Source organism: Accipiter gentilis, chromosome 5, assembly GCF_929443795.1.
Source record: "Accipiter gentilis chromosome 5, bAccGen1.1, whole genome shotgun sequence".
Lineage (NCBI taxonomy): Eukaryota > Metazoa > Chordata > Aves > Accipitriformes > Accipitridae > Astur > Astur gentilis.
Window position 1 is genome coordinate 4,314,186 of NC_064884.1, and position 25,638 is coordinate 4,339,823.

Genomic DNA, 25,638 nt, shown 5'->3' on the forward strand with positions numbered 1-25,638 from the left:
ACAAAAACAAAAGCAAAAGAAATATACTTGGCCTCTTCTGTGTGGCTGCAAGTTGTTCCTAATCTCCCCTTTCCTTTGTAGCAGATTTTCCTGTTGCTTGAGGTTTTTGCCTCCATGACTGTTTTTGTTTGGTTTTTGAAATGTATACATTAGAGTAATTAAAAAAACATGTTGACACACAATACACCTTTTATTATGGGATGTCACTAAAGAATTATTTTGAAAATACAGGTGTTTTATTTACAGTATTAATGCAAATGTGACTTTGGAATAGAAGGGAGAGACCATTAAAATAAGCAAGTGTGTGGGAAACACAGCTTTAGGCTGCGTAGAACTAGAAGTACGCGGTGCTTGCTTGGTCTTTGTACACAATAAGTTTGTGTAACGTTTCGTGGTATTTTTTTCAGGACTTAGGCTAAGATCAACATACAGTGGTTTATGTAAAATTATTTCCCTTTATAGAACCTGCCTCGATCTCTAAGGGACTGCAAGATGAAACCGTGGCCGCTGGAGCGACCGTGCATTTCTGGTGTGACGTCCACGGAAGCCCTGCTCCGACCCTCGCCTGGCTCCACAATGCAGCTCCCCTCCGTCTGTCTCCACGACATCTGCCAAAAGGAAACCGTCTGCGGATCCGAGGTGTCACCCAAGACGACTCCGGCTTGTACCAGTGTGTAGCAAACAATGGGGTTGGATTTGTGCAGTCCACTGGGAGACTTCGTGTCCAGCTGGGTAGGAGCACTTGCAGCCCTCAAAAACACAAATTAAGCATTTGTACTTCAAGCTTTAATCTGTTTTTTTTCCTTAGACTATGTATCAATTTGCTTCTGACCACTGTTTTTAGCAAACCTTATAAAGAAGGTGCTTTCGGTTGAGTATTAAAGAGATGTAGGTATTTCTGAGGTGGCGTGGTTACCTGATACTTAAAACCTAGATTACCAGCTGCAATTAAATCAGCTTGTGATTGAATTTGACACGGTTTATTTTTAAATAGAATCGGGGTCTTGTTGTGCTGGATGAACTGGTATTCTTAGCAGTATTGGCCAATGATTAATTGTGCCTGTTCCGTATACTTAAGTTTACAAAATGATCATCAGATTTGGGATTAATGCACACTTCCCCTGTATCAGATTAGCAGGTACCAGTAGTCTTTCTGATCACTTTCCAATCTAAGATACTTTCTGATACCCAGAGAACTTGATTTCTGCTAGTACAAGGATGTTGGCAAGACTGTTGCTGTTCCTGTTCTCTCCCTGTCATGTGTAGTTGAAGCTTTTGACCTTCTCTGTAGCTATTAAGATTGATGTGAGCTGCGTGGAGGCTGGTTGAGCAGATGTTTTGTGACCTTCTTGTCTGCAGAGTAGACTAAGCCAGTTGCCTGCACTGTGTTCCTCGCTGACAGTCAAGTCTTGGTTACTTAGAAAATTTCAAGTGTGGTTTGAGTGCAGTTTTCTATCAGCCTTCTCTAAGCACAAGTTTCAGCTGAACTCTTCAGTCTGGAGAGGCTGCCTAGAGAAGAAATAACTGTTAAAATGGCTAAAAAGCGTGCGTGACTTTTTAAATTGTATTGACTCACTTTGGCATTAAGCATCATATTTCTTAGCCAAATTCATTCTTTGGGTTTCCCTGCCCCCAGCCCCACCCAGGCAAAGGCTCTAGGTCAGTTATAGTCTCTCCACCAGCCAGCATCATCACTGTGATAGATGGTGGGGACACAACACTGTCTTGCAATGCCACTGGCCTACATGTTCCTGTGATCCATCGGTATGACAGCAGAGGACTTATGACCAGCCACCCTTCCCACGTGCTTCATTCAAAACCACAGAAACCTCCTCAAGCAATGCTGGGCAGCGCCGTTGCGGAGCCCACCTACTTCTCCATGTCTCAAGTGGGCTCAAGCTCCTTGCACATTAGGAACGTGATGCCTGAGCATGCTGGGCAGTACACGTGCGAAGCCATCAGCGAGCACAGCTCCATGGTGTCAAAAGCCTTACTTACAGTTGGTAAGCTTGAAGCAGAAAATTGCACAGTCAGCTCCTTGATTTAGGTGAGAAATGCCTCAAAATAAGGAACTAACGGCAGATATGTAGTGTAGGTATCCTGGGGAAATGGAGCAGAGGAGTCTAAGATGTCTTTGTGGAGCAGTTCCTCTCTTCCACCTTAGGCAAAGTAGAAATGGCTGTGTGTATTGCGTGGACTTAGTTTTATCACAGATAAGAATCCTATCCAAGGGTGGGGTGTTTTTTTAATTTCTTGAATTTGCTACTAGGAAAAGACAGTCCTTATACTAAAGGCAATATGTGAAAGAGATATTTCGTTTCTTCACATTGGAATATTGTGTGACATTAGTAACAGGTTTAAGCTCTCCTAAGTTCCCTTCACAAGAACTAAGATCCAGAGTTTTAGTTACATGAAGTGACTTAAGTTTCTCAGCTCTTTCAGCATCTTGCCTTAGTAAATTTAGCTGAATGCTAGCGGGATTTAAGGCCAGTGGAATTTAGTAAGTGGCCCCATATTTAAAGTTCTTCATTACCACCAGTTAGAGTTTAAAACTCATGTAAATAATTTGAAAAGATGCTTAAAGGTTCAGTTAGAGGAAGAAAGAAAGAAGAAACCTCAAGAAAGTGATCCCGAAGTGTAGTTTTACAAGTAAATTATTGTTGGACTTTGAGTGGAAACACAAAACTAAATATCATCGCAGAATTCAGTCTGTGTCAGACAGAAAAATCCCACTGCTTTGCCTCAGAATTTTATGGCAGTAAGTTCAATTTTAATGTTTTGTTTATTAACTTTTATCGGTTTCTAATATGTTGTACTAGCTGCTGATTATGGTGCAGAGGGTGGTTAAGGCATTTGGTTTTGATATAAAAGTTCTTAAGTAGTTTCTGGGAGCTGTTAGGGTTTTAGAACAGTTCCCAACTGTGCCAAAAGACATGCTCAAACGTTTAGATGTTTTAATGAAGAATTCGTGCCAGGTAACACTTCTGAAGCACCTGAATGACTTAGGCTGTGATTCCAGTGCATTTCTTTGGTAGTGGGATCAACTTAAGCAGCTCTCGGCCTCAGCAGCTTGTTCCCGTCATTTACCTTGTGCAAGCACACAGTAAGAGAGCTTATTTGGCTGAAAAATGTATCTTTTTTTTTTTCTTTCTTTCTGCTGGATCTGTTCCATGACATGATTCATTGCATGGTCTTACAAGCGGGCTGGGCAACTTAAGCTACCATCATAGTGAGAAACCACCAAAATGTAAAGTGATAGCCTTAGGATCATATACCCATGGTGCTTATTTTAAGTCTTTTTTAGACAGTCATGGTGTTTGCCTGCATGGCAGTAGCTTCCCAGAGCTACTAAACACAGGGTTAATTCTCCAGAATAACTTCATCTAATGGAAATGAAGGAGAAAAACACACTCCAGGAAGCCTGAGCTAGCAGGTTAGTATAAAACAGAAGAAGAGTAGGATTCATTGTAGGTAAGTAAGGGGATACAGTGGAGAGCAGGCTGAAGCTGTCTTTTATAGAAGCCAAGCACCTCTGAGAAGTCTTTAGGTGATTTGAAAGACTTGCCAGGTGTGGGTGACTTCAGTGATCTGCAGTGTTCAGATTTTCAGAGTGCTTTCCCAGCCTGTGCTAAGGTACTTAAGAGAGCTCATAAGGAGGGAGGATCCTCCGGTTGTTGAAGAAGTGGGGAAGCAATGCCTGGGAATACAATCTGTTTGCACAGCAGAGACAAAATACAAAGGTTGCTCTGCTGCCATGCAAACCCAGGGCATGCCAGTGGGTTGAAATCTGCTTGCACGTTTGCACCCCTGTTTCAGGAAGGGTCTAGAAGAACAAGAAAAGGTGCTGTGAAATGCAACAGGCAGGTTCGTAGTGTGGAACAGATTCTGTGGGAGGAGAGGCTGAAATGGTGAGGGCTCTTTACCTTCAAAATGCGGCCACCGAAGGGGAGACACAATAGCGACCTGTAAAATTCTGGGTATTGTGGAGGATGCGAGTAAAAACTATGAATATGTTCTTTTAACGCCTGAATTTGGGACGTTTGGTCCTTCTCTGGTGGTTGTCATCAGAAGCAGGATTTTGGGTGCGTACAGCCTTTGATCTGACCCAACTCGGTGCTGCTCACGGTTCACAGTGGGGCTGGGAAGCCGAGGAAGAAGAGTAAGTCTCAGTGGCTATAGGGAAAGGGATGGCACTAAGAGCAACAGCCAAAAATGTTGCATAATGACACAGCCGCAAAGAGAAGTCTGATGTGCTGGTTTATATGGGTAGCAATTATGCCAGAAACTTAGAAAAAGAGCTTAGATCCGAATTGCTTAATGGAAATTGTTACCCAAGGGTTGTTTTCCAAAGCAAAAATACAAGCTACTTGTCAGTTGTTGACGACTCCCCTCTCGCAGCAATAAACACAGCAATGACTGCAGGTCTCCTGTCACCAGCCTAAACCACAACTAATTCTCCACATGCAAGAGTCCGTTTCCCCCATGCCAGCAGGCGTCAAACCCTGCTGTGCCCACCCACAAGTCCTCCGAGTCCACCACGATGCAGTGGGCCTTCTGCCTCCTCAAGTGAATACGGCATTTGTTTCCAATATTAACGTGCGGCGGTGCATCCCTTTCCCACTGCTTTGCTGACAGTAGTAGATACCCTTTCGCTTGGAGATTGTTCTGGGGGCGTCTGACATTTTTAAGCAAACTCCATCTGGCTTCGGGGACGTCTCCTCTCCACGTTGTTCCCTTCTTCAGTCTCCAAACTTTGTGGCATTGCTAAATAAATAGGAAGAAACAAACAAGGAATGCTTGCTGAGAGTGTGTCTTCAATTTGAAAAGAGAACTTTCCTTCCCTTCCCTTCCCAGCTTTTTAAAAAGTGGCCAAAAATAGCAGCCACACTTGCTGCTGGTATTTTAATGGAGGTTTGGAGGAATCTGAGTCAGCCAGGCTAACACTGCCTAGGCTTTACATTACCAAGGAATTTGTTTGTTTTGTAAACCAAGTTCCCTTCATTCCCTTCCCCTTCCAGACCCCAGCATGTAACATAAACCTACACAAATCTGAAAGGACGGACAGGGCTAAGAACATCTGGCAGTCCCGGCACTGCAGCGTGCAACCTTGAGGAGCTGCGCTGGTTCCCAAACGTTCTCGTTTTAAGCACTGACGTTTACTTGTCCTGGATAATCTCAGTTGTCCAACCTGCCACCCCTTTCCTGCCTGGAATGCTGACAAGCCCTGCATCGGCTAAACAGTGGGGTTTTTTTTGTCTTGCAGCCTCTTTCAAACTACTGATATTATATGTATTTTTATATATATAATATATATATATTTTTTTCATACCAGGCAAAGTAAATAGGATGGAGGAGGCTGGAGCAGGATTTCTAGAAATGTGTTGGTATTTTAAATTGCATGTTAGATCTGTAAACTGAGTTTATTCTCAGCATAAATTTTCAAATGAAGTAGTTGAGTCGTGCAACTTTCAAAGCTGATCAAAATTACAGCTAAAACCTCAGAAACTGAGGTAGGAGAATGTCCTCTTGTGTGCACGCCAGTTCAGGCCATGAAAAGTTCCTTGTACAACTGTGATTAATTTAAAATTACTCCGTTTGTGTCACAAGTGTAGCTTTTTTTTTCTTTTAACATTCATTGCCACTACTTCACTTATTGGAGGTACTAGTCAAACTGTGCCTGCAGATGTTGCGTTTCAGGTTTTCTGTCTTTGCTACTGTGGAAAAAGAAAAAACCAAAATCCAAACAAACCAAAAACCACTGTTCTTCCCTGAAAAAATAGCCAGCGTGCAAGGGTGCAGCTTAGCACCAGGCTCAGGTCTGCGCGGGCATCTCTTGCACTGGCTTTTTGTAGCAGGGCCTGTTTAGAAATGATGCTCTTAAATGATGTAGTGTCACCTCTGCATGGGGCAAACGTACATCGTCTTGAAGATGTAACCAGACTCCTCCCTTTACAGTTCCTTTAGAAACTGGCATGAAAGCAGAAGAAATGGCTCCTGTGGAGGTTGCCCAGAGCGATGAAAGCAATGGTGATTTTGGTGCAGAAACAGTGTTTTCAAGCTCGCCTCCAACAAAGTTGCATTTGGATGCAGCTGCCACGGAAAAAGCCTCGAGTGCTGCCGCTCCCCCTGAAGCCCCCATCATCCTCAGCCCCCCGCAGACGCTGAAGCCGGACATGTACAACCTGGTGTGGCGTTCCGGGAGGGATGGGGGCTTGCCCATCAATGCCTATTTTGTGAAATACCGCAAGGTAATGTTTCTCTGTAGTGTTGAAGCGGTGCACTGTAGCAGATGCGTTTCATTGTTTTAGGTTTCTCAAGGAACCAGTAATTGTTGCAGTGCTGGTGTTAACAAGAACGTGGTGTCAGGCCAGAGAGAATATAGAATACAGTTGAACCACAATGTTACTGTAGCCACACTCCCAGCTCATTTTAGGGGCGACTGAAGTTGGTTACAAGTACACCGTTCTATCTAGTTTTAAGTAAGATTTATTCAGCTGAGCTGAGGCTTTTATTTCTTTTACAGTATCGTTACAGTCTATGGGGAGTGGGGTTCCAAGGCATATTGTACGTAGCTTCAGTGATGTTAAAAACGCATTAGTGTGAGCAAGCTTGAATCTGGTGGGTACACTTGAGATCAGAAGGGAAGCTGAGTATCAGCCTATGTCAAAGAGTTTGCTGCTCTGTGTCCCAAAGAGACTCTATTCAGCTGGAGTTACCAAATACAAAGGTGAGCTAAAATTGCCTAAGCAGATACCTATCATGTCCTTAAAAATGGTGTGTCAACAGTGAGCTCTTCTGATTAAAATCAGAACCAAGCAATGCCTGTGCCCATTCTCCTAAGCAAAGTTTTCTGTATGGCGAAGCTGTTTGGTTTATTTTTCATAAGCTTTTTAATCCTCTACATCCTGATCTTGTCTTAGCCTGAAGGGAATGCTTAGATTTTTGACCTGTTAGTTCCTGAAAACCTAGTGCCAAAGCCTGTTGATGTAATTTCTCATCCAAAGGTGGTTGGTTCACATAAGTACTGAAAGCTTTGAATACTTCTTTGACCTTTTTGATGCTTACTGTTCACTCATAACAATCCTTTCCACATTAAACGTGCTCACTCATGCATTTCTCAGTAGGTAGTTTACCATGGTTTTTCAGGGTGGTGTTCTCTTTGTGTCATTAAATTATTTTATTGATTTCCCTCTTTTAAAGAGGAAAAAAAAAGTTGGGGGAATAAAAGCCTTGGAAGAGTGGTTGCTTCAGAAGAAAATACTTGAACAAAGACCTCTGGCATAACCTTTGATAATCCATGGCATTTAGATCTGCCTTCCATGTTTTATTAAAGTCTTATATTGTTTAGCAGTTTATTTGTGGTAGAAATTTTGTCTTTTCCCTTGGGATTTGGGGTAATGTTTTCTTGCAAAGGTCAAGCATTAAGAGACTACCCTGAATCTCTTTCCTTTCTTAAATGGAGCTGGTGATTTCACTGTTAAATTAAAAAGTTTTTTTTAAAAAAAAAAAAAAAAAAAGTGTTAATAAAAAACAAATCTTTGGTCTCCCTGCTGACTTTATTTTTTTCCCCAGCCTCAAGAATTAACTAGGACATACTTTTTGCTGCCCATTTTACCCAATAAATATTTTAAAATGCTTAAGTACAGGAAAAGCTGGGATAGTTGAGGGAACATATCCTTCTCATTAGGGTGTTGGGTCCAGCCCTTTAATGTCACACATGCTGCCAGCTAAAGGCTGATTGAAGTCTTTAAAATCATTTGGTCTCTTGCTAATTTTGGCCACAAGTGAAAATGAGCATTTTTTTTTTTTTTTTCTTCCAAAAACAAGTGCACATGTGTGTATGGAGAGGGAAAGTAAGTTTATCGAAGGAGCACTGTGAAGGTAATTGCAAAAGTGCTGATTTGTGGCAGAAGCACTTGGAGAAAAACCATAGGTAGATATAGGAGAATGTAAGGAGTTCTGGCGAGTGGCAGAGGTTCTTTGGATGCTTGAGTCTGAAAGTGATGAGGGATTTGAGTATTATGTTGGGTTCTGTGCAATTCACTGCTGATGTTGAGCTCGCTCTCCCTGTCCTTTGCAGCTGGACGACAGTGTCAGTGCAGTGGGAAGCTGGCACACAGTGCGTGTCCCTGGCAGCGAGAACGAGCTGCGGCTCACTGAGCTGGAGCCATCCAGCCTGTATGAAGTTTTAATGGTGGCGAGGAGTGCTGCTGGTGAAGGCCAGCCTGCTATGCTGACATTTCGCACCAGCAAAGGTAGGTGCAGCACAATGTTCCCTGTGTCCTAGGCTTTCGAGAGGACATTTATTTAAATTACATCAACTGTATGTTGTCTGCTAAGCCGCATATGAAATGTTCTGCAATTTAGTTGCTAAAGTGCAGCCTCTAATAGCTAAAATAGCTGTAGGGCAAACTTTCCTGAGCATTACTAAGGCTATTAAAGCCTTGATAGTAATATTTTCGGGATGATTATTAACATATATACTGTAAGGTTCCTCTTGCTTAAAAGAGCTCAGTCAGGGAGCGGCCTGTCCTTGTTCAGGTTTTTCAGAGTATCACAAAAGAAACTCTCTGCACCATCAAGTTTTCGTATATCAACAAAACTGCTTCTGGTCTGCTTTGCAGACACCTCAGTGAAAATCTCTCAGCTGACTGGAAGCCAGCTGTTTTGATAGTTGCGTGCAGACAGCAACAAGCAAAAGAGCATTTCTAATCAAAGCAAAATTTTCTTTCAAGCTTGGACGCTGGTGGCTCTACTCTTAAGCATGCAAACAATCAGATATTTTTCATACTAATGTACAAGACCTGGATAGCTTAAAATTTTATTAAGAATGTAATGTTTTTGTGAAATCTGTGAATTCATGATAAACACATACTGCCACAAGCCAAAAGTCCACTCAGCTCAGCGTCCTGCGTCCAGCTATGGCCAAATGCAGATTCCATAGCATTTTTATTGAACCTCTTTCTCTAGGTATGGATTTCAGTGTGCAATTTTCACCACCTATTGTGATTGCATGATGAGAGAGGGCTTTGAAACCCAGGCAAGAGCCAGTGGCATCACCACAAAGTGCAGTATTGCCCATGTTAGTACTGCAGACGAATGGTCACTTATGAGTGGTCACTCAGAGTCCCTGAGCTGATAGGGGAAGTGTCCTCTCTTGCTCTCCTGAAGAAACTCCCTAATTGCTATCCTGACTGTTTAGCTTGTGATTTGGAGGAGGTCTTTAGTCCCCTGCACTGTAGCGAGCGATCTTGTGGAGTGAGCATGTTGTGAGAGGCAATGAACAGCTTTTTCTAATCCAATCCCTGAGCTGATGTACTGTGTATCAAATGTTTCTTAGAAAGAACATCATCCTCGAAAAACACTCAGGCACCGTCTCCACCAGTAGGCATTCCTAAACATCCCGTTGTTCACGAAGGGACAAATAATTTTGGTGTTGTCCTTCCTGAGCTGTCTCGACACAGCGGAGGTAGGTGTATGGGTGTAATCCCATGTGCTAAAAGTTGTGTTGCAAACAGATGCATCTAAGTTAACTTGTGTTTATTACTGCTCTAGGTGCTTGTACTACCTCTTCTATTTCCTGTTTATTCCCTAGATTTCTTTGATAAAGGTATTTTTCCTCATTTGTGGGACTTCTGTGAATGAGGTCAGATATCTGCCTGGTTTTCTGTTCTTCTGCATGTTTCCAGAGTAAAAGATCGTAGTTCGAGATTTTGGGATTACCTGAGAGATTACTTTATTCCAGACAGTGAATTAGCATTTTAAGTACCTTCCTTGATACCTTGTGTTTCCACAGCAGCGTTAAGTCACCAAGTAGTAGTGTATTTCTTACGGACTTTGGCGTCTGCGGTGGGGTATTGGAAGCTATGAATTTAGCAAATGTATGCCCTGATCTAGTGAATATTTAATATTTCCAAGGATGCTGCATGTGTGGCTCTCACAAAATAAGATTTTCATGTATAACCCACGTTCTTGCTGCTCATTTTTAAACCTGTGGTTTCTTTTTGCTAAATACTCTGGTTTTCTTTTCTCTTCCGCTGCGAAAGATGCAGAGGAAGAAGGGAAATGGGAAATGGCTGTGTCAAGAGTTTTAAGTTCTCAAAGTGGATTATATCTGTTCTGAATGTTTTCCTGTGGCTTCCCAGAGATGGGCTTATTTCTGATGGCAAGAAGATACAACCACTTCCCAGTAGGTGTGATTTTTTTAATTTTTTTTTTTTTGCCTGGTTTCCAGTAGAAACAGTGTGTTTACAGTCCTTTTTCTCACCACCCCAGCCTTTGAACTCATTGTCCTAATTCAGGCAAATTTACTCAAGGGCTGAGATCTCAAAGGTGACTTGGTATGTAAAATTTTAGGTAGAACTAATGGTGAGTGGAGAGGTTTAATAATCCAGATGAGGAGTTGAGCGTGGCATGTCTGTGACAGTGCTAAATATCAGAAGAGCCACACAAGGGGACACCTTACGTGCGCCCGGCTGCAAATGCTCAGCCTGCTTCATGCCTCAAAGCTGCTGGCTTGCTGTTCCTTGCTCAGTTCCTTCTCTCATCAGTGACCTGCTCCGTGTCAATGAATACAAGGTAGTTTAGTAAAGCCTTACAGCTCTCATTGATTGTTAGAATGGTTATCGCCAGATTTACTAACACCACCTCTTTCCGTTCTCTCTGTTCCACTGCTGTCTGTAACTTCAAGTGAGTTCAGTAAGTATATAATTTGTTGCATGCTTTGTTTGCTCTTCTCATTTCTCTGGCAATACAGCGCTCGTTAGTGTGGATGGGTTGAAGTCTCATTGAGCCTGGGGGAATTTGAGGGTTTTGAAGATGATAACCAAATTTTTCCTGTTCACTTAGTGTGTGTTTCCATTTCCATGTAGAGATGGGCTGGGGTAGTGCAACAGCATATCTTTTTTGATTATTATGTTGATACAGTTATTGATTCCTCTGTTTTCTGTTCTTCAGGCATCTTTTCCAGAAGAGTAAGGGGAGTAGTTACTAGGGGAGGATTTAAGATTCTCCTTGTTAATACATGAAGTCTAATTTTATCATTGGCAACTAGTTTAATCAGTTGCTACAGAAAATGGAAGTTCCAGCTGACTCTAATCCTCTTGTAACTGAATTTCTCATTTCAGTTCCAGAAGCTCCTGACCGACCCACGATCTCCACAGCATCAGAATCATCTGTCTACGTCACATGGATACCACGAGCAAACGGTGGCTCCCCCATTACTGCCTTTAAAGTGGAGTATAAACGCCTGGGTCGAAACAGCGACTGGCTAATTGCAGCTGATAACATTTCTCCTTCCAAGCTGTCTGTGGAAGTTCGTAACTTGGAACCAGGTATTAAAAAACGATCTTTCCTTCACTTCAGCTGTTGTTGCTGTTGTCTTTGCTTAGATGACTACGCTCCTGCTGAGAGAATACTGCAGCTCTTGGGTTGTTTCATTTTAACTTCTGCTTGGTTTATCCTGTTTCTGGTTGGCTAGGGCTTTTTTGTGTGTGTGGAATAGGAGCTCATTACATGAATTCAAGTTGATTTCTGGCTTTCCAAGTGGAAAAAAAACCCACCATAATTTAATACTTGTTCAGGTGGAGAGGAGGGTTGTGTCTTATTGGTATTTTTAATTTAATTGTTCTTCTAGTAAGCACTCAGAATGCAAAAAGAGAAAAATGCATTAATGGAAAAACGTCTGTCCTGACTTTTCCCAGTGTCCAAGCCCTGAAAGCTCAGGGAAAGAGTGCAAGAGTAGGGAGAATGGATATTGATAGCTATCCTTTGAAGCATCTTCTCTGTACCCACCAGTTTGCAGTTTAGGGACTTCCTGAGCTGATCTCCATCTCTGTGTGTAATAGCCTTTGAATTTTTCTTGAGTGAATTTCCCTAATCACTTTTAGAAGCTGTTTATATTTCTAATGTCCACATTAGTCTGTGACGATGAGTCCTGTGTTTTTTCTGATTGGATGTTGTGCAAGAAGTACTTGCTAATCTGTTTAGTCTTTCCTTGAATCCTGTTTCTAGTGCTTGTTTTGCTACAACATCTTCTTTCTTTCACTTTTTCCCTTAAAAGGAGAAATGTATAGATTCCGTGTGATTGCAGTGAACAATTATGGGGAGAGCCCACGCAGTGCAGCATCTCGCCCTTACCAAGTAGCCGGATTTACCAGCCGGTTTTCCAACCGCCCTATCACAGGACCTCACATTGCTTATACCGAAGCCATCAGTGACACTCAGATCATGTTAAAATGGACGGTAGGTATAATTGTCTCCTGTTCTTCTCACAGTTGCAGGCCAATTTTTACTGCTGTGGCTTTTAAGAGTCAAGGATTAAGAGCTGACTGCAGAGTAGTGAGTGGCGGTTTCGCCTGCCCTGAGGCTCAAGAGATGATCTTGTTCGTAGAAGAGGGCTAAGATGCTTCATGCTTGTATGGTAGAGTTGGGTAACTTAATGGGCCATATGCTTCTCAAGCCCTTTGCCCGCCCCCCGTTTACCAAACCCTTTTTCCTCCTCCGAGGCAGCCCTGTTGGTTGTTTGCTGCCTTTTGCACTGTCTCCCAGCCTCCCTCCACCTCACTCTCCCCTTCCAGCTCCCTGGGGATGCCACGCACCACCTCCTCGGGTTACACCAGATGTGAGCCCAACTGGCAGCTCCAGTGAAAGGCTGCAGCCGCCTTAGTCCACCTGCTTTGGCACAGACATATCAAGAGGCACCAGTGGGCTTAACTCTGTCCAAACCCCTCTTCATGCCATGAGTTGCGAGCGAGTTGGCTTCGTTTCCTGCAATTCCTGCTGCTTTTGTCAATCCAGGCTGTGATGGCTGGAAGCGGGCACTGTGTTTAAAACCCGCTGTCTTTCCTCGCATCTAGTAGAGGTTTCATGTTAGAGAAACATTTTCCTTTCCCCTGTTACCTCGTCTTTTGTAAACAAGTACTTTAAAGTCCTTATTGAAACCCACAGAAATTCTTTGCTCTTGTTTTGAAATCTAACCCCCTGGTATACTTTGGAGGATTTAACGTGTAGAGTTCCCAGTGTTAGTTTGCTCTGCTAGCTCAGCCTTAAGAGATGTTAAGGATAATAAACTTAAAATAACCTCTAGTTCCTCAGGAGGCTGCATAACTTAAAGTAAAATATTCCTGAGCTGAATTTCAGAGTGACCTTAACTCTTTCTGAAGTAAAAATGGTCTTAACTTCTCCATTTCCATTAATCACACAAATTTTCAGGCAGTTCGTGGTCAAACACTAACTGGCGGTTTGGAAAGTGATGTGAGAGAAAAGCGTCAGCCCTAGCTCAGTCTCTTGTCCCCATGCTACCCTCCTTTTTTCAAGTGGTCTGAGGAGTTCAGCGGCAGAGAGCTCTCCTGGAGCCCTGTGAGAACTTCTGGCATAGCGCTCATCTTAGCTGTGTCTGCACATCCACAGCGATTGATAATCATCTTTTCTGTTGTAGCTTCTGTGCAAACCTCCCCCCACACCTTGCTTGCACAACCTTATTAAAAAAATAGGTATTTCAATTTGGCAAGATACTCAGTGGTGACAACTCAGCAGGACTCGATCAAAATTTTTCTTCTCTGATGCAGTCTTTTAAAATTCTCTTTTAGTATATTACATCAAGCAACAATAACACACCCATCCAAGGATTTTATATCTATTATCGGCCTACAGACAGCGACAATGATAGTGACTACAAGAGGGATATCGTGGAAGGTATGGTGCAGTGTACAGATGCTTAATAACACTACTTATGGGGAAGAACATCATGTAGCCATGTTGGCTGTGTTTATATGAAATCTAAACTGCTTTTCCCAAACTAAGTCTTTACAATATATTTCACAGAAGTAGCTATCTCAACTACATAATGTCAAGTTCTGCCCACACATGAACTTGTTTCTTCCTTCTGAAGCCTCTTCCACATGGAAACTTGAGAACTAAATACTGCTTTTAAGTTTGTCTTGTTATACTGCTACAAATCCTTAATGTAGGTCTATTTAAACTGATTTAGCTTGAAGTAGTTGAGTAAAGAGAAAGCAGCATAAATGAGATTTAACCCAGGGTAAGTGCATCTGTGTTGCAGACTGTATTAATAACTAGCTGGCTTTTAAGATGATTAACTCCAGCATGGATTTTCTAAGCTAGGTAGTACCTTGCATGTAACTGCCCTTCTCTCCTCTTACCTTGCTTAATTGCTTATCCTGCTATAAGGAAGTTACTTTTAGCATCAAGTGCTGTGGTATACTGCAAATGCAGGTATGTTTGTGCTTCATTTTTGCCTTTCAATCGGGTTATTTTTTCCCCCTGTGCATATTAGATCATCATTTTCCTGGAAGAAGTTATTAGATAATGTCTATATTAGTCCAGAAGTGGAAAACCCTTTTAAAAATATTTTACTTAATGTCCTTATTGCTTGGGCTGAGTAAACGTAGTGATCTCATTCTGTCCCAATGACGTTAATTATTTCCCCCCCTCATTTATTTCAGTTACAAGAGGAATGGACTTTATTTTGAAAATTTTCCCCTGCTAGACAATACTCCACATAGTACTTTGATGTGTGACATAAGCTTTTGCACACTCTAAAGCTATTAAAGATCCAGAGTTTCTGCTCAGAGGATTGCTTTAAAGAAGCTTATGCAGTCTGCACCTTCATCTGCAAATGTATTTTAGCCTTTGCTAGACAGAACTTGTGTGTTTATAGATCTTATACACTAAGCAGTTAGTTGTTTAAGTGGGCTCCACTGTGCTGTGAAATTAGCTTGTTTCTGATTTTTTTCCGAGAGAGTGTGTGTGTATTGAACTCTTTGTGGCAGTCTGAAACCATTAGCAGCTGCTCTGCTCTGCCAAAGCCTGGAACAGAAACTCATTCGATGGAAATACTTAAACTTCAACTTTTCTTTACTGTGATCCCCTAAATTAGCTTTTTTTTGGGGGGGGAGCTATTTTCAATTAAAGTGTGATTGGAAGCATTTGATGTGAAGTATGTAGAGAAACGTGACTTAAGGTATTTTTGCCATAAATCACTTGTTCTTCACTTTTTCCCCTCTACTACCTTTGAATTAATCTGTCTTTTTTTTGACAGGGAATTTTATCTTGAAATGACTGCATGAGTTGTGGAAAAAGTGTTGTGATGCCTGTATTAGCTAAGTACTTGCCGTAGGCTTTCCTCACCATTTCCTGTTAAGTCTTGTCTTTTGAGACATTCAAAACTCTGCAGAAAACTTTTTTTTCCTTATAAATGCCGCTACAGGCAAAATCAGTTTTTATTTAAAGAAAAAAAGCAAAAAGCTTGACTCGGATGGCTCCTCGGTATCTTTCAGCAGCTTTAAGCAAAAGCAAAGCAAAACCAGCCCTGTCCTGCATTGATGGTCTGAATTTCTCTTCTTTCGAGGGTCCTGGAGATTGAATTTTAAATGTAAATGCAGTCTGATGTCAGTTGTTTAAATGTTTTTCCTTGCTAATGGTGCACGAAGAGGACAGTTAAAGTGCCTGTACTGATTCCAGTTCCACTAATGGTTTGAAGCGGAAACCTAAAACCTGGTGTAGTAATTACTGAAAGGAATGCTTGGGGGTGGGGGTGACGGGAAAACGGAGTATGAATCTTGGGGAAAACGTGCGATTTAAGGAAAGGCCGGTTCCAGCTTCAGCCAGGGCTTGTCTGCCCTCACTTGGGATGCCTGGCATGCAAGGGATGGAGCTCAGACCACGCGGTGTGTGCCCTCCGAAAACCCCCGAACTGAGATGGGGTTCTCCTGGGTATGCCCTGCCATTTTTTGACCTGGCAGGACTAGCCACACCTGGGCTTGGGTCCCAGAGAAGTTCGAACAGAGTCATGGTGACAGCCCCTGCCAGCCAGGCGGGCTTTATTTTTTTTATTAATGCTTAAATCAGTAGGTGGTATGACAGTTTCTTAGAAACAGTGGAAACAGTTCAAGGTGGTATTTTCCAAGAGGGATTAAGAGCGCGCAAACAGTTAATTAAACTCCCTAAAGGGGGGGAAAAAAAAAAAGGGAGGAAAAAAAAAAAAAGAGTCGCTGTTTATTAAAATTTGTCACAAGCCCGTGAAAGTAAAAACTGAGAGTGATTTATATTGAAGTGTTCAGTACTTCAGGAGGGTGTCTAAATGAAATGCTGGCCGGGAGCCAGAGATGACAAAACCGTCCTATTAGAGAAGATTGCTTGGCTTGGGATCCGTCTCTGCAGGGGCAGGCAGCGCAAGAGGCAGCCTCGCTGTCTAATTTTGTTTCCTAGTATGTTTAATAAAATGCACGTTCCATTATTTGCGGTTTTGGCTAAGTTGAGCAACACAGACGTATCCTTCCTGCGAAAAACAGGCGACTTCACTTGGTACCTCGCATCTCTAGGGATCCTGCCGGATTGCAAAGGGGGAGAGGGTCTTACCACAGTGAAGTTTCTCCCCTCTCCTAAGTTTAATCTGTTTTCTCTGCCAGTTTTTCCTTGTTATTTGCCCTGCATATTGTAAATAGCTAGCATAACCCATCCTAAACCCATCCCTTCAGCAGTTTCATATTTAAGATGCACAGAACTGCTGTTGATTTTAAATGTACAGTTGCTGGAAACTTGGAAGTCTGTTTTTTGAGTTTAGCGACTTATGTTTTTTGTAGTGAAATGTTTTTTTAAAAATCAATTGAAAATAATGAAAAACCCCACCTTTATTCATCAAGAGGTTCTTCTAAGAATCTATTTCGCAAGACAGTGTGAGTCTTATGACTTCAGATAAGTCCATAAATAGTTAATAAAGGCTTTTGTGCTAACAGGAAAAGCTGCATTACCCCTGCATTTGGTAGAGAAAGATGCTGCGACATAGTCGTACCTAATTCTTGCTCATGTGAGTAAATGAAATGCAATTGATTTATTTTTGTCTCCTCTCATAGGTACGAAGCAGTGGCACTTGATAAATCACCTGCAGCCAGAAACATCTTATGACATTAAAATGCAGTGCTATAATGAAGGCGGTGAAAGCGAGTACAGCAATGTGATGATCTGCGAAACCAAAGGTGAGTGCCGAAATAGTGCGTCTGCTCGCCTGTGGGACCACGTGAAGGTGGCATTTTGTGGCGTGAAATATCTGCTGTGTTAAATTTCTTTGCAGTGCAAAAGTCAGCTGCAATGGAGACCGTAATTTTCTGGAATGTTTTGGAGGATTGTTTTGTCTTCCGAAGCTGGGATTGTTTTGAACATATGGAAACTGATACGTTGCACTCCCGAGAAAGGCTCTTCGCAAAGCTCTGCAGATTTGCCTTGCTTAAGAGATAGTATTGTTGTTCTGGGTTGTTGTTTTGGGTTTTTTTTTTTTCTGCTGTGCTGATAGCCTCTCCTTAGGAGACAACCGTGCTCTTGAAGATGACAGAATTGATTTGTACGTCTGTTTTATGTCTTTGGGGCTCTGTGACACGTTGTATAAGTGCAGACCACAGCAATTGATGGTTATGTTGGCTGCCTCCATCACTAATCCTGCATGCCTCTGGCACAAAGTTTGTACTGTTCTCTGGAAGTGTCAGATACGGCAGTCACATTTATTTTGCAAAGAATTCCTGTCTCCTTTAATCTCTAAAACCAAGTAAGGCTGTAAAGGGAAAATGCAGACAGTAAACTTCAAATGCAGTGCTATGAAAAAATGTTTTCTAAAAAAGAAGAAAAGCCCTCTAGGAGTGGAAGCATCAAAATATAGCGAAGTTAGTAGTGAAGCCTTTGAAAGAAGGGCTAAGAGCTGCAGGGTTTCAGGCTGTGCGCACAGTTGGTCTTCCTCCTCCAAGGAATATAGCTTTCTTCCCTAATTTTAAAATCGGCAAGATGTAATCTGTCGTTCATACTGACTCTTCTTTAAAATGCACCTCCTCCAGGTTTGTGGGGGTGATCTAGCTTGTCTAATGTATCTGCATGAAGGTGCTTGTGTCTCTCTTGACCAGCTTCACTCCTAAGCCAGGCAGCTCTTTTAGATTTTTAGTGTCAAATGAAATGAATCTGAGCTGTCATGTGCTGAAAACTAATGTAAATTTAATTGCTGGGTTAAACTAGCATCTCTTTTTCGCTGCTTTTCAGCTCTTAGTATTTTCAATAGTATGGTTTTGAAAACGGGCTTAGCAGGGTTCACATCAGATAAAAGTAGGTCATCTGGCAGTGGTTAGGTGATAGAAATGCACGTTGTGGTTTTTCCTGACCTCAGAAGTGGAACGATTTGCACTCTTTCAAGCTGGGAGTTAGTGCTGTTCTAGCCATGCCTATGCTGAGTTGCTCGTTAAAGTTTCGAGTGACCTCAATGAGAGGGTTAGCAAGCTGGATAATAACCATTTTCCAAGGCAAATAGTTATTACCCAATAGTAGTTGGCCTTCTCGTTACAGGTTTTAATATTGACTTGGAAGCTATCTTTCTGAGGCATTAGGATTCTAACTCAGCAGTAATTATTTTCATTTCACAATGAAAAAACATATTTAGAAAGCGCACCTGTACTTGTCTCTTATTTCATCCAGTGAAACGCACGCCAGGAGCATCTGAATATCCAGTGAAAGACCTGAGTACGCCACCGAATCCCCCCGATCGGGTTGGGGGAAGCGGAGCTGGGCCTTCAAACGGCCCTGTTCGGAGCAGTGACATGCTGTACTTGATCGTGGGCTGCGTCCTTGGGGTGATGGTCCTTATTCTCATCGTTTTCATTGCCATGTGTCTGTGGAAGAACCGTCAGCAAAATGCCATGCAGAGTGAGTTATTTTTGGTTTCCTTTCATGATGAAAATATCAGAGTAAAGTTAGTAACGTTTGCATTACATTTTATGAATAGGAAGCAGTTTCTTGTTATAAGCCAACTGGCATTTATTTAGAGACTTGTACTTTCTAGGTGTGCCTTAGGTGAAGATGTGGGGTTTTTTTAAGAGCAGCAACGTCTCTGTTTCTTTGCATTGATGCTTGCAACCCTGCTGCATTGCTGCACAGTTGTGCTGCCATTTCACCCAAAGAATGGTTTGTGAAATTCCTGGGCAAAGTTTCTTCAGCTTATGTTTAACTTTAAGCACCTGCATAGGTTTCTGCTGATTGCAGTGGCAGAACTTGTGTGTAATCACAAGCACTTGTTAAAATGTGGAGACTTAAACTCCACACCTCTCCCTCTCTTGTGTATATCTGGAAAGAAAAAGAACTTCCAGTGCTTGGAGGACGAGTCCCTTGTTACCTCTCTGTCTCTTCACAGTAAAATGGAGTTCAATGTCCAAGTCTTTTAGTGAGGTGTTAATAGGGAAAACATGCCAGTTTGCAAGTAGGACCCTTGAGCAGAGGCGTTGGAGATTAAGTACTTTTTTCAAGGTGCTCTGTACCTACCAAACGATTCTGTGCTAGCAGAATCTCTTCAGTAGTCTTTTCTGTTCCTAATGCATAAATCTGCCTTGCTCTTTCCACAGCCTGTGGTTATTTTTAAATGTCCTTACTCTCTGACAAAGAGAAATGAAACAAAACTTCTTGCAAGATAAGATAGTGTCTTCAGCTGCGGCCCAGAGATACTTTCTGGAAGTAGTTTGTAGCAGATAGCAGAGGGCCTACTGATTATACAAATGGCCTGTTTTTAGGACACTCTTCATAGTGACTGACGTCAGCTCAGTCCTTTCAGACCAACGTTCCTGGTCTGTTCTCCAGGGTGTAGCTGTTTTCCATTTCTACGTTTGTATGCTAAGCACTTAGATAGTACAGTTAATTTACAAAAGCTGTATAAAGAGAAAATAAGTTTCTTTTGTTTCTTAGAGGTGCTCGTTTAACTTCTCATTTGGTGCTTATTTAACTTCTCATTTGGCAATAAATATGCTTTTGGTAATAATGTCTCCTGCAGAATATGACCCTCCTGGCTATCTCTATCAAGGGACAGATATCAACGGGCAAATGATTGAATACACGACCTTACCCGGCACAAGCCGAGTCAATGGCAGCATCCACAGAAACTTTATAACCAACGGCGGCCTCAGCAACGGCTGTCCGCATGTCCATCATAAAGTTGCTAATGGAGTTAATGGGATCATGAATGGAGGAGCTGGGCTGTACCCAGGGCACACCAACTCCCTGTCCAGGATGCACATGGACTATGAACATCCCCACCATCTTGTGAACGTAAGCTCTTTTGCCAGGTGGAAGGCTCAGCCTAGACCTTGGGATTTATTCAGAGGTTGTAGAAGCAGACTTAATTTGGGTGGGGGAAATACTCATCCATTGATAACAGCCAGTTCCACTAAATTACTTATCCCAGAGGAAGCAACTGGGCTGATATTTCTGATACAAACATCATGGTTTTCATTTGAGAATATCAGATGACAGCAAGAATTCCACTTACTCTGGGAAATCTGCCTCTACCCTCCTTCTAACAGCATGTAAGCTTTGAGAATGCTTCAGTACTGGGCTGAGATACTTTACTTGTACATATGGTATTTCTCAATCTTCAAGTTAAATAGATTTAATTATAGCTGCTTATTCTGCAGCTTTATGGATCACCCATTTTTCCCCCACCTGTTTCAGATCTGTAACTCTAAGCAATGCTATTAATTATGGCAAAGCACGAATGTAGCAGGAGGTTCCATAAAATAAAATGCCCCATACATCTTGAAATGCAGCAATGTAATAAGGCTTTTTTTTTTTTTTAGTCCCTTGTTTGTGACTGTTGAGACAGGCTCATTTTTTTGTTTTGAAATTTAAAATAAAATTAAAAACTAATTTAAGCCTGTGATCCAGCCTTTGTATGCTGTGGAAAAATACTTCATTTGCTGAAATGTGTCCCGTTTCCAAGAGAGAATAATGATTTCATTATTGTCTATGGAAACAGATGGCTTGCATTCAAACTTACTAAACTTACTCAAAACTGTGAACATTGCCCAGGAAAACTGAAAGAAAAAGTTTAAAAGTCTGAATAACCCATGCTGTTTCTGGAGAAAAAAAAAATGGGGCTATTGTTTGTGTTAGTAATTGAACACAAGCACTTTGTTTTATTGAACAACAAATTAGCACTTGCACAGTAGTTGCCACTTCAGTTAACTCCAGCTTTGAGTCCAGACCAGTTGGTTCTTCACCTGATTCTGTCTTTGGTTTGCTCGTGTAGCAAGAAGTGCCACTTTTTGGTTGCTTTCAAGAGCAACCAAGGCTGAAACTATGTTTTTTTGGACATGTCCAACCTCCCAGTGGGTCAAATTCTCCAAAAGTCTCCAACCACACAAGCCCTCAGGAAGGGAGGATTTTGCAGTGCTTGAAAGCTCTCCCGTGAGAAAGCTTGGGGGCTTACATTGATGCTTTGTCCCTCTTACTTTTATGTTTTTTGGGGGAAGGAAGGAAGTACACATGCGGTAACACAGGTCTCGGGGCTTGGAGCTCCTCTGTGCCACGAGGTGGGATGTGCAACGCCTCTGTCTTGCTGCAAATAGTTGACTGGGCTGAGTTTTTCTTCCCCCCCCTCCATGTTGTAGAAAGTTTGAGTCAAGCAATCTCTTCCCACATAGAAGGATCGGGACTGGCATGTGGGTGAGGCACCAGAGGAACAGGATGTTCTTATCCTCATTAGGGCTCTCTTTATTGTTTCATTGATTGGGCTAAATGAGGAAGAGAGAAACTGGCCAGGATGGCAATCAAGACTAATTAGGCTTTTCCTCAGTGCTCTCCGTTGCACTGAGTGGCCTCAAAAACTTAAGGATAAACCTTGATTTAGCAGAAATAGGGATTGTTAGATAGTTACCTACCACTTGAAATCTCAAAAGCCAGGTGAGCTTTCCCAAACTGGCTCCCCTCCTGAAACGTGGTGTGGTAGCCCAGCTCCACAGTGCCGTTTTCGAGTGGCTCCTGCATCAGTGTCCGCCTAGTCTTTAACAATGAGGTATGTGTTAATCTGGGCATTTTTACTTGCTTGTAATGGCCCCTTCAGCCAAAACTAACAACACAAAATCCCTCTCACCCAGAGTCATTGCTGGCTAAGGAATTACCCCATCTGTAAAAATATTAAATGTTTCAAAAATCAGTGTAGCGAAGTAAACTGATCTAATCGGAGTAATTACAGGAAAGTGGGATGGGTTTATATTGTGACATCAGCCCTGCAAATTTAATACTCTCTCTCCCCAAACAGGCACAGTTTGCTAATGAACAGCAGTTTGCTTTCATGTCTGTCATCAGTGTTAAAAATAAACATATTTACAGTGTGTTTATTAAATTAAACCTGAGCGTATTAAGCTGAAAACAGACCAGGGAAATTACCACATACTTGTCTAAGCTGCGGTTATTTACTTTTCTCTGACACACATGCTGGCAAAAACCCTCCACTTGACTTTGTATAATAGCTCAGTGTTGCCATGCCACGTTATGGGGCATGGATCTGAAGATTGATAAGGTGATTAGAGTTTGAAAACAAAGTGAAAGGGCTTGGGGCACTAGCTTGAGCTGAACTGCCTGCTTGGTGACTCGCTTTTGTATCTTTGAACAGTGATTGATATTATTTTTTTGTTTGTTTGTTTTGTTTTATTAATCCTTCCTGCTGCAGGGCGGTGGGATGTACACAGCAGTGCCTCAGGCTGACCCCTCGGAGTGCATCAGTTGCCGAAATTGTCGGAACAATAACAGGTGATGTAAAACTCGCATGAAGGCAGGACCTTCACAAACAGAAGCCCTGACTCTGTGTGCTATGTTAAAGCTGGGGCAAACAAAAGCAGAGAGCTTGTGTCCTGGCAGAGGGTACGGAGGAGCTCGATGTCAGTCTATGACTTGGAGAGCAGTTGGTGGTTGTCTGTGGGATGGAATAAAACGAGTTATTAAAACCCTAGAGCAAATTTTGCTCAACATATTCCTCTGAAGCTCTCTAGGAAGCGAGGCAGGTTGGGCACTGGATTTTCTTTTTTAAACCTTATTTCCTGTGTTTTCTTCAGTTTTGAGATAACAAAATCATTCCATATGGAGTTTGTCAAATAGGATTTAATTGGTCTTCTGTATTTTACATTTCCTGCCATTCTCTTAAGAACGCCAACGACCTAGAGTTGCAGCTTTGCTTTCACAACGCTGTTCTTTGTAAAACATGGGATTTGAGGTTCTTCAGGCCTTCAGGAGCAGTTTGGCCAGCCATTGTCAGCATGGGATACATTTTTTTTTTGTGTGTGAGAAAAAGGATTCTTCTATATAATAAGGGAAAATCTGTCTTCTACGTTGTAGCTGGGAGCCTGGATTTTTATTAGGTTTTTCACTTTTGAAAGTTTTAAAGAATATCCTTCCAGGCTTCTGACTAAATCTCTGGTTATTTTAATGGCTAAAAATAGGACTGGAAGTCAGACGTGCTGGACTGCTCTGACTGGTAAATTCTGGATTTTTTCAATCATACTTTGAATTTTCTGTCTTAATAAAATTGTCAGCTGCCTTTAGGTGTACATTTGGAGAAGCCGAGTTGAAATTAAGCTGTTGTTGAAGGCAGAAAACATGTTCTCTTTATTTTCATGGGTTTACTTTTTAAAATATAACTTAAAATAGGCTTTAAATTCTTCCTCCTTCCATAAATATATGCTTGATAGCGTGATGGAGATGGGCTGCTACTCACAGGTAGAGCAGGGCACACTTTGTCTGGACCAATGTCATGGCTGGCCTCTGGGGAAAGCAAGCTACCGTTTGCTTACAAGCCAATTGTCTGTTTTCAAGGCAGGCTGTGTAACAGCAGTCATCAAGATGCGTACGACTGACCGTAATTTGGAACATGCTGTATGTGTTATACTGTAATTAAGAGCTTGCTTGCCAGTTTTAAGCATATTTAAATTTTTAATTGCTCTTTCTTTCTTAAGAAAGCAGGGAGAATGAGTTCCCTCCTCTGCAACTGTACTGTTCCTCCCAGATGGGTCATCAGCAGGGTCTGAACTTTGAATTTTCACATCCCTGTTCTATATTTGACTGCTTGATAGAGAAACAAGTTGTCCTTTACAGCTGCCTTACCCCACAGGGGACCGTTAACCTCCGTTTGGCAGGAGAGCTGCACAGCCGGGACTGCTCTATTCCCTTCCTGGTGCTGGGGGAGTGGAAGGAGGACATGGGAGAGGGGAACAAGGAGGACCAGAAACGTGCTGGAGTATTACACCAGGGGCCAGGGAGCTGGACGTATGGCCAGGGCAAGGAGGAGGAGAAGGAGGAGAAAGGCTTGGTGGGTTAGTGCAGTCAAGTCAGTAGGTTTTGGCAAGTTGGAATTTGGGTCTGGAGTCTTTGCCCCATCTTTGCTCAGCCTCTTAGCTACCTTATGCAGGTAAGGGCTGTCCCCTCCATCTGCTCTCCTGTTTGTGCAAAGAGGACCCGTGCCTTGTCTCACCCTCGAATTATTGCACCTTGTGTACTAAAACCAGGCAATTCCCCCTGCAAAACACCCACGTGATGACAGGGGAAGGTCGGTTCAAGTGGAAACACCTCTAGCAGGGTGACAGTCTCTAACTCGTGAGCATTTCAGGAGCACGTGGCCTTGCTCATACGTTCCACCTTGGCACTGCTAATTCATAAATGAGCCTGTTTCCACTGAACACTTGGAGCTGTTGCTGATTTGGGTTGAATTTAGCAGTCATTTGAATTGTGACCATGTGCAAATGAATCCTAAAGGTTTAGCATATTTAATAGCTGGCTATCATGGCTGTTTTCAGCAATAGCCATTTCGGAGCAGGTTTTATTATTACAGTGGTGAAATCCCTCGGTCTTCTGTTTAAATTAGCACTTTATGCTCTCGTAACTGCTCATGGAGGCTTGCCAGAGGTAGAAGTTGCTGAAACGTGGATACCCGCTCTGCTGTTGCGGACAAAGCCGGTAAGAAGAGTGTGGGTTACGCTTGTTACATTAGGATTGAGAACTGATTTTTTTTTTTTTATTTTCTGGTGCTTCTGCACTAAAGTTTTCTAGGTACCTGATGGTTGCAGAGGAAGTTACCTTTTTGCAGATCTCTCTTCTTTGCAAATTTGCTGTGTTCTGATCAGAATTCTGAAATACACATTTGACATAAAGCAGCGTCGGTCTGTTTTTCCAGCTTTTTAAGTCTAAATTATGCTGGTGCAGGCTTTTAAATTAGATTATAGTTTGGTAGGATTTTAGCACTGAGAACTGATAGAAAATGTGTTTTCTGCAGCAGGGATTTTACATCGCTATTCATGCACTCTCTGCTCTGGATGTACCAATGGCTAGTTTCCATCAAAATGTGGTTATTTAAGCTTAAAGAACTGAACTGCTGTCTTGAAACATCGTTTAAGCCCGTATAGTAATACAAAGAACTACACCGACCTCTGTATCTTTAAAAAGAAACCCCCATAAACGTGCAAAGCCAAGCATTTTAAATGGGTTCCTCTAAGACTTTTTTTTTTTAATAATAAGTGACTGCAGTCAAAACCTCTGCGGAAAGAAATGCAAACTAATAAATGGATTTGTTTGAAGACCAGATGTGTTTCATGTGGATTCTTCAGTGGCTTCTGTGGTATTTTGGTACTTGGAATAATGATTTTGGAGGCAGTTATGGGAGCAGAAGGACAAAATAGGAGAGCGAAGGTTGAAAACGAAGCTTGGTGCTGCTCCGTCCTCATGGCATTTGGGAGGGGAGCAGGCTCCCGGGGCAATACCGCAGCTGCTGGAGGGAATCCCCCCTTGTCCCATGTTTTGGCTTTGCAAGTGAAACATCTGCCGGAGGGGAAA

At 42.2% G+C, this 25,638-nt stretch overlaps 1 protein-coding gene across 9 annotated transcripts in view; it reads left to right on the forward strand.

The window, feature by feature from the left end:
• The window catches only part of CDON (cell adhesion associated, oncogene regulated), a 55,734-nt gene that overhangs the window by 26,131 nt on the left and 3,965 nt on the right, over positions 1-25,638 (forward strand). For 8 of the 9 annotated variants that reach the window (XM_049800382.1, XM_049800381.1, XM_049800377.1 and 5 more), the window contains 11 exons: positions 463-732; positions 5,956-6,248; positions 8,081-8,255; positions 9,341-9,469; positions 11,127-11,333; positions 12,062-12,243; positions 13,590-13,695; positions 16,875-16,997; positions 18,472-18,699; positions 19,814-20,088; positions 22,490-22,569. In XM_049800382.1, the coding sequence (XP_049656339.1) occupies positions 463-732; positions 5,956-6,248; positions 8,081-8,255; positions 9,341-9,469; positions 11,127-11,333; positions 12,062-12,243; positions 13,590-13,695; positions 16,875-16,997; positions 18,472-18,699; positions 19,814-20,088; positions 22,490-22,569 (2,068 nt within the window). Of the gene's footprint in view, positions 1-462; positions 733-1,646; positions 2,004-5,955; positions 6,249-8,080; positions 8,256-9,340; positions 9,470-11,126; positions 11,334-12,061; positions 12,244-13,589; positions 13,696-16,874; positions 16,998-18,471; positions 18,700-19,813; positions 20,089-22,489; positions 22,570-25,638 lie in introns of all 9 variants that reach the window. The other variant, XM_049800385.1, reaches the window with a different exon arrangement.